Source organism: Macadamia integrifolia, chromosome 10 (assembly GCF_013358625.1).
Source record: "Macadamia integrifolia cultivar HAES 741 chromosome 10, SCU_Mint_v3, whole genome shotgun sequence".
In the NCBI taxonomy this organism is placed as follows: domain Eukaryota; kingdom Viridiplantae; phylum Streptophyta; class Magnoliopsida; order Proteales; family Proteaceae; genus Macadamia; species Macadamia integrifolia.
The window spans coordinates 30,927,149-30,940,604 of NC_056566.1; the positions used below are offsets into that span (position 1 = coordinate 30,927,149).

The window sequence follows — 13,456 nt, forward strand, 5'->3', positions numbered from 1 at the left end:
CAAAAAAAAAAAACCTCCACAAAAAAATAGCAACCAAGAGATTCCAACTTGAGACCTCCTAATATGGAAGGGATTTTGCACACCACAACTCACCAACTATGCTAGGTAGTTGTTGTTACCAAAAACGAATCTTCAATCACTTAAGGGTGTGGTTTATCAATCCTTGTTGGTATTTGAAATATTCCTTGTACCTCTGGGACAACTGCAAATGTGCTGGTTCTGCATCTTGGTTCAATTTTGATCAATTATTCTTTTTTTTGTCCGAAAAGAATAATCACTTCTACGGGTGACCAAACGGATGTGTACTTTTAATTGAACAGTCCATCTTGCTCAGAATTTCGTCCTCTTCGCAACCATGAAAAGAAACAGGATCTCTTTACGTGCAAAATTAGAGATATAGTGCCCGATAGTCCTTAAGGCATTGAAAATATAAAACCTGCAAAAAGAGAGTAAAACCCAAGGTAGCTCTATTCTAAATATGTAAAATGCATGTTTTACTACCCTAGATTTCACACATAAATGTGTTCATCAATCCCCAATTGAAAAGTTAAATTGGATTTAGGTGTTCATGAGAGCATGGGATATCGAACTTTAGTCATAAACAACTTGTTTCAGTATATTTTTACTACCAAAATAAACCCAAATTTTTGCTCCTGGATTTTTGCATAGTAACCTTATTAAACACGTACCGTATCATTGTCCTGCACGATTTATTGCGCCGAATTTCTAAAAAGTATTATTTTTGTATGTCCCGTTTAATTGCCATACATATCCATTCCCGTATTATTGCCATTCCCGAACTTACTAACTATGACGTAGAGAGCACAAATGGATAGTGTTCTTTCTCCCATATCTAAAATAGACAAGTAAGAAAGGCCCCATTGCTTTCAGGAAACCCTTTCCCTTATTTAATTAAAGGGTAATTTACAACGCCATCCCTTGGAGAATACCACAATTAAAAGAATACTCCATATGTTTCACCAAATCAAACTCAGACCCCCTAGCATCAGTCACTGTTAAGGAATATACATTATATGCTGATGTCAACTACTATATTTTATTTTAAATACCAAAATGTCCTCATTAAATGTGAAGTACCTAAGGGGGTGTTTGGTTCGGTAAATCAAATGGTGTATGTATCGGATATGAATGTCAATCTTTTGTTGGACATTCTTCTGAATTATGTTTCTTTTTGAAAAATCGTTTGGTTGTCTTAAGGCTAGTGTATGTTTCTTGCGGGTTGAGATATTGGCTTTCGTAGAGAACGTCTTTCCGCTTTCTCCTTTTATACTAGGTGGTAAAAAGGTTGCTCAAATCTGAGTTTAAGTGTTGAGGTAAACTCAGAATTGGAATACATCCTTTGTAATATGGTCATTCATGGGAAGTAGGATGTTCACTTATGAGGGTCATCCTAGTGGAACCAAACAACTCAAAAAATTAAGAATTATCATTCTAAAGAATGTCATCCCAAAGATTTACCGAACCAAACACTAAAATGCCCATTTAATAAGTCCCATCCCCAAATAGAATTTGACCACCAGTGATCATTCAGAGCACCGGAGATCATGGCAGCGGCATCGGCATCGGCGACCAGCAGGAACTCATGGCAACCACCAACGACTCTCTGCCATTAGAGCCAAACACATAATGAAATCGTTCTTCCCCTGTCATGTCTGTGATGCTTTCGTGATCGCTCCCACCAGAAGATGTGTGAGGGTATTCCGTTGCCTTTGGGCGTTTGCATTTTGAGAAGCAGAGATGAAGGCTCCTACGTAAAGTGTTCGGAAGCTATGGAAAATTGCTAGGAAGCAAAGGCAACACTCACCGAAGAGGCTGCTACCACTGTACTTGTAGAGCTAATAGAAGCTTGCAGTTGCAGAATGTTCCTACAAAGCAATTAAACCCATCATCCGCAATAAGATTCTAAGAACATGTTGTCGCAAGTCCTAAACTCCTAGTAAGTTGCAGACTAACATGTTATAAACTTAGATGTGATGAAAAAAAAACAAACAAGCTTCGAGATATACGAACCGAGAATTCCATTTACATCTCAGGACCAATAAATAGTTTGATCGATTCATGATGTTGGCTTTATCCACAGCTCCACCGCTGTCTCTAATTTTCCTCAGCTTGTCGGCCAGTCGAGCATCCTACTGGGGCAGGAGCTGGAGCTGGGGCTAGGGCTAGTGCTGGGCTGAACCTGTCTCGGACCCTGAATATACTTTACTTTTCTCACATATAGAGGAATTGGATTCCCAACGGAGAAACGGAAGTTTATTGTGGCTTCTTTATCTTGGGCTACGGCCATCCTTACTATGTATTCTAGGGTTTATCTGGGCTACCACACTGTCGCACAGGTCCTTGCTGGCGCTACCCTTGGTATCGTTCTTGGGGCGCTCTGGTATGGTGTAAAGTCTGAGTCGGATAGGGGGTAGATGAAGCGGTGGTAGAAGTGGCGCCGAGCATTTGCATACGGGTCTTGAGGGTGTCGACAGGGAACATTTCCATGTGTTTGACCATGCCGGCAATGAAATCCGCCACCATGAACTGCCAGAAACCCAAGCCCACAGTGGCGGTGGTGGTCATGGTCACGTCGATGGAGCAGAAGTCGTTGGTGACGGAAGGAGCAGTATTCGGCGGGGACGGAGAGAGTATAGGTAGGACTGTAGGAGTGAAGAGGAATTGGGTTAAAATAAGTTTTAGTGAAAAGGGTATAGCAGTCATTTTACCTCTTGACTTATAGGGGGTCTGAGTCTAATTTAGTGAAACAGAAGGGATATTCTTATAATTATGGCATTCTCTGAGGGGTGACGCTGTAAATTATCCTTAATTAAATGTTCACCACCAGCCAACCAAATCCGGTCCCACAATTAAAAGTAAAGTATCATATGATATTATTTCTTCCAAATGTTACATTAAAATAGACATGTAATGAATGATCCTACCCCATGAGACTCACGAGGTTGGGATCCAATGGATTTACCTATGCATATTTGTTTTTGGAAAATTTGGTCCTTTAGACCATTTTACCCTTATACCGTAACATTGGGGTTGGAATCAAACTGGTCAAGACCAGGAATTGATCTTGACCAATACGATTTTAAAACTTGGGGAACAATCTCAGGGTTGGTCTCAATCGATCATTTGGTATTGAAAGGATTTACAAAGAAAAATTGACACTTTAAACCATTTTATCTTTATACAATACCAATGGATTGGTATCAAATCGATCAGAATTGAGGACCAGTCTTAATCGATATTAATTCGATCCAACGATCTGATCAATCTAATTTTTAAATCTATGATCACAAGACTCACAACTCACGACTCACGACTCACGAATATCATATAAATGTAACATCTCAATCGATATTAATTCGATCCAGTCTTAATCTTTTCTTTTATCAGATTTTTGTTTTTTCTGAAATTTTTCCTTATTAGATTAAATGCCTATTACTTGCCAACTAAGTCCGGTCCCACAAATGGAAATATAATATCGTATGATATTATTTCTTCTAAATGTTACATCTAAAATAGACATGTAATGAAGGATCCTACCCCATGAGACTCACGAGGTTGGGATCCAATGGATTTACCTATGCATTTTTTTTTTTTGGAAAATTTGGTCCTTTAGACCATTTTACCCTTATACCATAACATTGGGTTGGTATCAAACTGGTCAAGACCAGGAATCGATCTTGACCAATACGATTTTAAAACTTGGGGAACAATCTCAGGGTTGGTCTCAATCGATCATTTGGGATTGAAAGGATTTACAAAGAAAAATTGACACTTTAAACCATTTTATCTTTATACAATACCAATGGATTGGTATCAAATCGATCAGAATTGAGGACCAGTCTCAATCGATATTAATTCGATCCAACGATCGGATCGATCCAATTTTTAAATCTATGGTCACAAGACTCACAACTCACGACTCACGAATATCATATAAATGTAACATCTCAATCGATATTAATTCGATCCAGTCTTAATCTTTTCTTTTATCAGATTTTTTTTTTCTGAAATTTTTCCTTATTAGATTAAATGCCTATTACTTGCCAACTAAGTCCGGTCCCACAAATGGAAATATAATATCGTATGATATTATTTCTTCTAAATGTTACATCTAAAATAGACATGCAATGAAGGATCCTACCCCATGAGACTCACGAGGTTGGGATCCAATGGATTTACCTATGTATATTTTTTTTTAGAAAATTTGGCCCTTTAAACCATTTTACCCTTATACCGTACCATTGGGTTGGTATCGAACTGGTCAAGACCGGGAATCGATCTTGATCAATAAGATTTTAAAACTTGGGGATCAATGTCAAGGTTGGTCTCAATCGATCATTTGGGATTGAAAGGATTTACAAAGAAAAATTGACACTTTAAACCATTTTATATCCTTATACAATACCAATGGATTGGTATCAAATCGATCAGAATTGAGGACCAGTCTGAATCGATATTAATTCGATCCCAATGATCTGATCGATCCAATTTTTAAAACTATGATCACAAGACTCACGATTCACGAATATCATATAAATGTCACATCTCAATAAAAGAAGAGTGAGTCTACTTTTGTTTTGTTTTTAATTTGTTCTTTTTCGATAGGATGGATATGCATTTGGTTCTCACCATCGGCCACCAAAATCCGGTCCCACAAATGATAGTATCGTATCATATGATATTTCACTCCTATTAATGTTTCCATGTGTGCTTCCCGTGCAACCCACGTGTCCTTAATCTTTTCTTTTATCAGATTTTTTTTTTTTTTTTTTTTTTTTCCTTATTAGATTTAAATGCCTATTACTTGCCAACTAAATCCGGTCCCACAAATGAAAGTATAGTATCGTATGATATTATTTCTTCTAAATATTACATCTAAAAGAGACATGTAATCAAGGATCCTACCTAGTGAGACTCGTGAATATCAAGGTTTTAAAACTCAGATCAATCTCGGGTTAATCTCAATAGATCGGTTGGGATCGAACCCATTTACCTTCATTTATTTTTCTTTGAAAAATTAATTCTTTAAACCATTTTACCTTTATACAACAACATTGCATTAGTATCGAATTGATCAAGATAGCTGATTAGTCTCGACCGATAAGGTTTTAAAACTCGGGGATTGATCTCGAGGTTGGTCTCAATCAATCAATGGGATTGAATGGACTTCTGTTTACTTCTCCATGAAAAATTGGTGCTTTAGACCATTTTACTCTTATAACATACCAATGGATTGGTATCAAATCAATTAGGATTGAGGATCAATCTCGATAGATGCTAATTTGATCCGAGCGATCTGATCAATCCAATTTTTAAAACTATGATCAGAAGACTCATGACTCACGAGTATCATATAAATGTTATATCTCAGTTACAGAAGAGTCAGTCTGATTTTGTTTTGTTTTGTTTTGATTTTAGATTTTAGATTTGATATTTGATATTATGCTTGATTCCAGTCATCAAAATCCGATCTCACAAATGATAGTATCATATCATATGATATTTCACCTCTATTAATGCTTCCATGCATGCTTCCAGTGGAGGGATACCCCGCCTTTTAAGAAACCCTCTAATAAGTTGAAATTTTCTCTTACTAAATTAGATGCTCGCTAATCCGGTCCCACGAATGATAAATGTTACGTGCGTCGTGAGACATGACGATTGCTTTTGTGAGGCCGAGGCGTAAGCGTGACTGCATTGGGATAATGGAATCATATTAATCTTGTTTCCTTCTACCAAAAAGAATCTTGTTTCCCTTCTCTACATGAAATTAATCATTATTACTTGTAATCTCGAATGGAAAATTATTCGGATAAATTTGTTTCATTAATTGAACATTCGGTCAAAATATCAGTAAAAAAAACGGAGATAATAAAATTCGAGTTCAGATTCGATTTGGTTATTCATTTACAAAAATAAAAAGCGGATAAAAAATTCGGATGTTATTTTTAATATTTGCAATACTTGTTTCATATTATTTATCAATTATCATATGTACATAACATACAAATGATATAAAAATTAAAATTTTAAATTTTAAAGATAAAAATATTATATTTAGCTTTTTTTTTTTTCTAAACTCATCACCTATTACTCAAATAATTGAATTAGATAAAGAGAGACTGAGAGAAGGGATTAAGACCCACGCCACCCACCATGCATGTTCACCTTAAAGATTAGAGAGAGAATAAAGACTGTAAGACTTAGTCAAACCAAAATGAGGTGAGAGATTTTTTTTTTTTGTATAAGTGTGAGGGATTACCTCAGGAAAGATAAGCTTTATCGGTTTCTATGAAGAAAAGTAACATTAGGATAATAAATGCATAATAATCACACTATTTTCTTATTATGGAACTCGTACCTTATTAATGACTAAATATTTCAAGAGTGAGGAAAAGTTCTTTTTTTTTTTTTTTTTTTTTTTTTTTACCTGGGATTAAATTCGGTTTGGCCGAATTATTTGTGAATTTTAAAAAAAGTCTATAAAATTCAAGAATTTTTATTTGATTCGGATTTGGATCGAATTATTCGTAAAATTCGATAAAATTATATTCGGACTAATTATTCACGAATAATTCAGAGAATTTAATAACTTAGTGCAGGACCATTGTGGCACCTAATTGTGTTTACTTCTTTTGAAGGTTGATGTGGATATCCTCTCTAGTGGGTGAGCGGGCGCGCGGAGGGAGAGGGTGCTGGAGTGGTACTGGCAAGAAAAGAGAGAGAAAAATCTCATTGATACATCTCTAGCACTCCTCGCATCGGAGAGGATCTTAATCCATTGATATGTCAATTTTGAATCATTGAATAGATATGAATTAAGATAGTACCTAATATTCGGGAGGAGATTGAATCTTATGGATATATGTTTATATGTGAGGATTCAACACTTGTCCCATTTCCTGCCATTTATAGGGTAAATAGGGATATATATATATATATATATATAAAAGCACAAGAGATAAGTTTTGGATCCTCACAGGTACGTTTAACTGAACGTACATGCAAATGATACATTCTCTTTTGGGAGATATGTTGCCCGAACTCATGTGACTCATGTGTTTTTGAAGGATTGTAACTAGCTTCTTTGAATACATATGCATGTATCCATGTTTTCCCACCATGACGTGCATAGTTGCTTCTATTTGTCTTGGTAAATGGGTTTAAGTGCTTGAACAATGACTTTGTCGAAATAATCAAATAAATACAATTGTCTTGGTGAGATGTTCTTTTCATTGTTCTTCACTATCTTTGTCATCCACCTATCAAACTTTGATCTAGATTTGATTGTATATACTTGAGCTTTCTACATCGTTGATGGGTTTTAGTTTCTAAAACGTCCAAGAGTTGGATTTCCATATCACTCTTCCATATAGCTTAAAAACATAAACAATTAATATGACCTGTTTTTCCTCAAAATATTAAGAGAAAAATATCCTAAACAGGGACTTGGATCTACCACCTGGAAAATTAGATTGAGCTAAAATTTTATACACAAGTATAACCCAATATCATCTACTCACATGCCAAATTTTTGACATGTATAAGTTTACCAAAAGTGACAAAATTAAGAACTGAAAAATCTAGCTAGCTAAGACTACCAAGAGGATGGGCAGGACTATAGTGGGGGGCACATGGAGATACACAAAAGGGTTATGACTTATGACATTAGATGGGAGGGTAAATAATAAAATTTGAAACTGAAATTTTACACATGGCCCATTCAAACTATTTCCTATATATCCATGAATCAAATTTACCACATCATCAAAGAATGAAAAGTTTCAAAAGATGAAGTTGTATCTCGTCTTCATGTTCATAATCTTTTAGAAGCTTCTAATAATGGTCTTATCTTAAATCATCATGTATAATCTTTTTGTTCTGATTTATATTGCTATATGAACTATCATGATACGCAAAGATAAAGGTTTTGCAAAGCCTAGACATTATGGTTTGACCAATCAAATTCTTCAAATTGAAATATTTTAGAAACTTATGATCCCCAAACATCGACTTTCAAACAAGAGTTAGCCCTAAAATATGATTGCATGATACCCCATTTGATGATCTTTAATTGGTAATCTTCAGAAGTTAAAAAGGAAACATAATTTTAACTCAAGGGAAGGCGCTTACGGTCACATGAATCCATTTATCAATCATGTAACATGTACCTAGTCCTACTAACCTTGGCACAATATTGTTCTTTATGGCCTATGGGCCCCAAGGCTTTAAAATGTGTTATACCATGTTAAAGAGATTAGAGGTCATCAACTATCCCAGCAATCTCACCTTAGGGGATGTAAGACAAAATTTTACATACCCTCACTGATCTCCCAGACGAGTTTGGTACACTTGCCATATTCTTGGGTGTTATAAATCGCCTTTGTCAATATCATTGGATTAGGATCAGCTAAGGAAAGATCACAAACATCATGACTTAATCAAAGGAAGTAGAAGGTGTTGGGTCTCGATTGACACTGAGAGGGGGGTGAATCAGCGTGCCAAATATTTTTTCATTTTCCAACTGCCCAGAGATGCTATGTATACTATTGACAATTCTTACTGTTGCATGAAACTTACTCACATAACCTGTATTACTGCCCAGAGCTGTCTCATAAACCTCACACGGTAATCACTGTCACATACATACACAGTCGTATGCACATTCACACTGCACCACCAAGTGGTCAGGTCTACTAGATGTACACATCCATTCTGCAGCCAAGCACTCCAATCCACAATACAAATACGAGCATATACATCCACAAGACAAAAAATACGTGCTTCGGCCAGTTGCCTACATGCACAGAGTAATGCCCACTGTCGGGCTCAGTATTTACTCAATACTAATTATGACTACACCCACAGCCAAGGGAACACATTTCGAGTTTCCACCAATGACATACAATGGCTAGGTCTTCATCCTAGTTTTCTCAGAATGATCTGAGAGGCCGCACCTACAGTAAATAGGTTTAGGTAGTTGTACCTACCAAGGAACACATAGCCCCTGTGTCCAGCACCCACTGAACACCATTAAAATAAAGTTGGGCTTATAACAATGCCCTATAATGAAGCACTCATACATGCAAATTTCTCCCAAATAGACTACAACTATCACTTAGGCATTTTATCAAACATCTTGCCTACAATGATTTATAATAATGGAAATTTGGCAAAAGTGAGGTCACCTTAGCAAGGAGTAACTGTCTGAGATGCAATAATGTCGATCTTCACTTGATGCGGACCACAACCACGTTGTCTCGATGCCGCCAATGCTTCAACTCCGGTTGGCACTTGGGTTTCTTGAAGCAACTCACAAGAACCAAATTCTAGGTTCTTCTTCTTCTTCTTCTTCTTTCTTTTCTCATTGTCTTTACTTTCATGGAGTAACAATGGCTTTCACATTCACATTCACATTCACATTCACACACACACAAAGAGAGGGAAAAACTTCTTCTCTATTTCCCTCTTCTTCTCTTCTCTTCTATTTTTTTTTTCTCTTGGCAAAAACCAATAGAGCTTACTACCTTGGTTTCCAGCAGCTTCCTAAGCCTCTAATGGGGGCTATGGATGAAGTGCAAGAGGATGGAAGTCTTTCATTCAAACCCTTACCCTTCCACGAGCTTCAACTCATTTTTCCGACCACCTCAGCAATCCCTCTGCCTGATTTCTTCCCTCTGATGTGTAGATCTCAGAGAGATGAAGAACCTCCAACTTGAATCGCCGAAATCGAAGTTAAAATGAGGGAGATATGACCATTTGAAGTTGAAGCAATAAGATAGCCAGAAATAGAATCTTCGTAGGTGTGGCATAGGCTACACCGGTGGCACGCGCAACCGAGGCGTAGATCTGGCCGTAGATCTCATCAAAAGGTTTCTCTTAATCGGAGCCGTCCGATTAAACCAATGGACAATAGATATAAACCGTAGGTTTTGAATCTCGATGACGTCATCATGATGTATGCGCTGACATTGTCAGACGCGTTGTCGATCACCGATTGGTGGTGTAGCATGTTTCACAATACGCTGTCGGCTAACTATAATAAAGCTCCATCAATATTGACCATTAGATCGGAACGGATCTGATATGATTGGCTCAAATCAAGATATGGAGAATCTCTTTATAGATTTTATGCACATGCACTACACACAATCAAGACTCAATATGGTGAGGCTACACACCATCATATCTAATACACTCCACTAATGAGAAGCCTCGGATAAGCATCTTCAACCCAAGCTCTTGCACGAACCGTCAGATCTGAATCTGACCGACGTGGTTCAATCTGAACCGTGTATTAAGGATCCCTCTGATTCTCTTATATACACATAAGTCCCTGCTTCTATAAACTTTAATGCCAAAAACCCCTTATCAACTTAGACCTTTAAAATCTTTAAATTACATAAAAGTTCCTGAAATTTCAAAATTAAAATCCAGAAAATCCACCCAACACCGAGAGCATCTGTTAATTTTCTAGTTCGGATTTTTGAACCGGTTTCACGGAAACACTTATAACTTTTTCATACGATATCCGATCGAGATAAAACGAAGTGCGTTGGAACTGTAACTAGACTCTCTACGAATTTCTAGAAGACTCAATCATCTGACTCAGCCATGTAAAAAGACCAAAATGCCCTTATACCTTTCCAATGATGCATCTTTCTCATACGGAATCGGAGCGTGATGAAATCAGAACCGTTGAAAAGATTGGATTTTTGTCGTATTGTTACATGGAGAACACTTCCTTTAAAAAATTCATCTTCAATGCCGAAATTACCCTCGACTGCCACAAATGCCGTAACTTCTCCATACGGTATCGGAATGCGACAAAATCAGATGCACTAGACTAGATAAATTACAATCTATATTTTTTATGAAGAAACAATCTTCCAAAAATATCATTTTCACTGTCAAAAATACCCCCGATCGTAAATAGGTCAATTTTGTCAGTTTTGACCTAGAAACCCACACCACAAACTAAAGATGTATCAAACCATTCAATACATACCAAGTAGTTCTGTTATCTCATCGGTGACATTAGACACTGTCATGTCATCATTTTCATCCATGTCACCCAAACTGGTCATGTCATCACCGCCACGTGGTCGGGTTGCCAACAAGGACAACCATAAAACAACAGAAGGTGATAGCAAAGGAAAGTTCACAGGCATCATGACTTAATCAAAGAAAGTAGAAGATTGACAGCAAGGACAAGACTTGGTGAGTGTGAATAATCAAGCTTTAAGCCTATATAAATTGAGCATCCCCTCCTTTCCGCTGCAACCAAATTAGTTTCAAGTTTCCTTGGCTCCTTGCATCTTTGGTTGCTTTCCATTTCTTGTTTCTCTGTACTTAAGTAGTATAATGGAGGGAGTAGGTGGTACAGCCCCAGATAACAAGAAACTAGTGACCATACTCAGCATCGATGGGGGAGGAGTTCGAGGCATTATTCCAGCAACCATTCTAGCCTTTCTCGAGTCAGAGCTTCAGGTAATCTGTCTTGGGGGGTGGAGTTCATTTCTTTTTTCTTCTTTTCAAAAATGAACGATCTCCATTTAACTCATCATCTAGCTCATAATTGATTTGAGGTTGTTCTTGATCAAAACGTGCATGCATGCAGAAGCTTGATGGGGAGCAAGCAAGGATTGCAGACTACTTTGACTTGATTGCTGGGACGAGCACCGGAGGGCTCATCACAGCCATGCTTACTGCACCAAACCAGATGCATCCCCCACGACCACTCTTTGCAGCTGAATATATTAAAGAGTTCTACAAACAAGAATGCCCCCATATCTTTTCTAATGAAAAAGCCAAGCCTACCACCAATGAAGGGTATTCTGTTCTTGTTTTCGTTTCTCTGTGTTCATGATAACTTGGAACAGAAAGAGGGAAATTCCTCCTTTTTTAGGAATCCATTAATCATGTATGATTCCTCTTTTAGTTTCTATAGAAAAATAATTCTCTGGCTGGTAATTAAACAGGGTTAGCGATCAAGATGATGCCGAAAAAAAAAAGGAGGAATCCACAGGAACAGGATGGTTGGAGTGGATAAAAAATTGGATCATGGGCAAAACAACTAAGATTATTGAGCTTGTAAGTACACCCAAATACGACGGCAAATATCTTCGTGATATAATCAAGGATAAACTGGACCAAACCCGCTTGGCAAACACTCTAACCTCTGTCTTCATCCCAAGTTTTGACATCAAACACGGGAAACCAATATTTTTCTCTACCTTTCAGGTAAAGTCATCCACTCACTCAGTCTCCCTTTCTTCTTCATTTCTTTCTCAAATCAATTTCTCAATCAATAGCTTGTTATGATATAAATTAGGGAAAAGTGATTGATGATGATGATGCAGGGGAGAAGAGATGCGTCCAAGAATGTACTTGTGTCTGATGCTGTAATCAGCACATCTGCAGCCCCATATTATCTTCCTCCATATTATTTCAAGGACGAAAGTAGTTCCAACGAATACAACCTTGTGGATGGTGGCGTCGCTGCCAATAATCCTGTATGTACTAATTAATAAAAAGGGGGACCTTCCTTCTTCTAAACTCTACACAAAAATTCAATGGAAACACTATAATTTTAAGCAATTTTCTTCTTGTGGGTCATCTTCATTTTCATTTTTTCAGACATTGCTTGCCATACGTGAAGCAACAAAGATGCATGGAGACCAAGATGACCCACCAAGGTCTTCAATATACTACAGTGGTTACCTGGTTCTATCTCTGGGTACTGGCACGGCAAAGCTTGGGCATGAGGTAAAAGGGAAAGCCTGGGGCCTATCCGATTGGTTTTTCGGAAACAAAGGAACCGCACCATTACTAGACATCCTTTTCAATGCCATGGATGATATGGTTCAGATATACCTCTCATTTATCTTCCAAGGCCACCATTCCCAATCCAACTATCTGCGAATCCAGGTCAGATATATCTATATATCTATCTATCCATCTATCGATGTAGTTAGGGGTGTCAAACGGTGCGGTTTTGGTTATTCGGTTCGATTCCGATTCGATTTACATTTTGATAAGATGAAACCAAAATTGCACCAGATAGGAATAAGGTGAAATCAGAATCACTTTCATCTAGTTTCGGTTCTAACGATTTCTAATCGGTTTTTATTATTCGGTTCACAACCGGTTTACATGCAATTAATAGTGTCGTTTTAAAAAATGGTTTGTATCCTACAGCTAATGTGAATCCTACATATATTAAACTTCCTAAAGAGTCAAGACAATATACCGTTATTTTGCTAAGAACAATATACTTTCTATGTAAAATACTACATGTATGATAACTAATTAACTATGATTCTAAAAATTGGGAAATCAAGAAGTGTGATTGTGTGAAAGTAAAACTCCTTTCTCGGTTAATACTTTTTTTTTTTTTTTTTTTTCTCCCATTTTTTTCGCAGAGATCCGTCGA

General features: G+C 37.2%; 1 protein-coding gene and 1 long non-coding RNA gene across 2 annotated transcripts in view; one reads left to right on the forward strand and one right to left on the reverse strand.

Annotated features, from left to right (window-relative positions):
• Positions 1 to 1,429: 1,429 nt before the first annotated feature.
• On the reverse strand, positions 1,430 to 2,723 carry LOC122092469. The gene is made up of 2 exons (XR_006144148.1): positions 2,032 to 2,723; positions 1,430 to 1,886 (listed from the first exon to the last, which is right to left on the reverse strand). It is a non-coding gene; the product is annotated as an uncharacterized LOC122092469 (long non-coding RNA).
• Positions 2,724 to 11,297: 8,574 nt separating this feature from the next.
• The window catches only part of LOC122092063 (patatin-like protein 2), a 3,509-nt gene continuing 1,350 nt past the window's right edge, over positions 11,298 to 13,456 (forward strand). Inside the window, exons 1-5 of the mRNA XM_042662374.1 lie at positions 11,298 to 11,511; positions 11,642 to 11,853; positions 12,003 to 12,264; positions 12,384 to 12,536; positions 12,661 to 12,951. Of these exons, the coding sequence (XP_042518308.1) occupies positions 11,386 to 11,511; positions 11,642 to 11,853; positions 12,003 to 12,264; positions 12,384 to 12,536; positions 12,661 to 12,951 (1,044 nt within the window). The 5' untranslated portion in view covers positions 11,298 to 11,385. The remainder of the gene's footprint in view (positions 11,512 to 11,641; positions 11,854 to 12,002; positions 12,265 to 12,383; positions 12,537 to 12,660; positions 12,952 to 13,456) is intronic.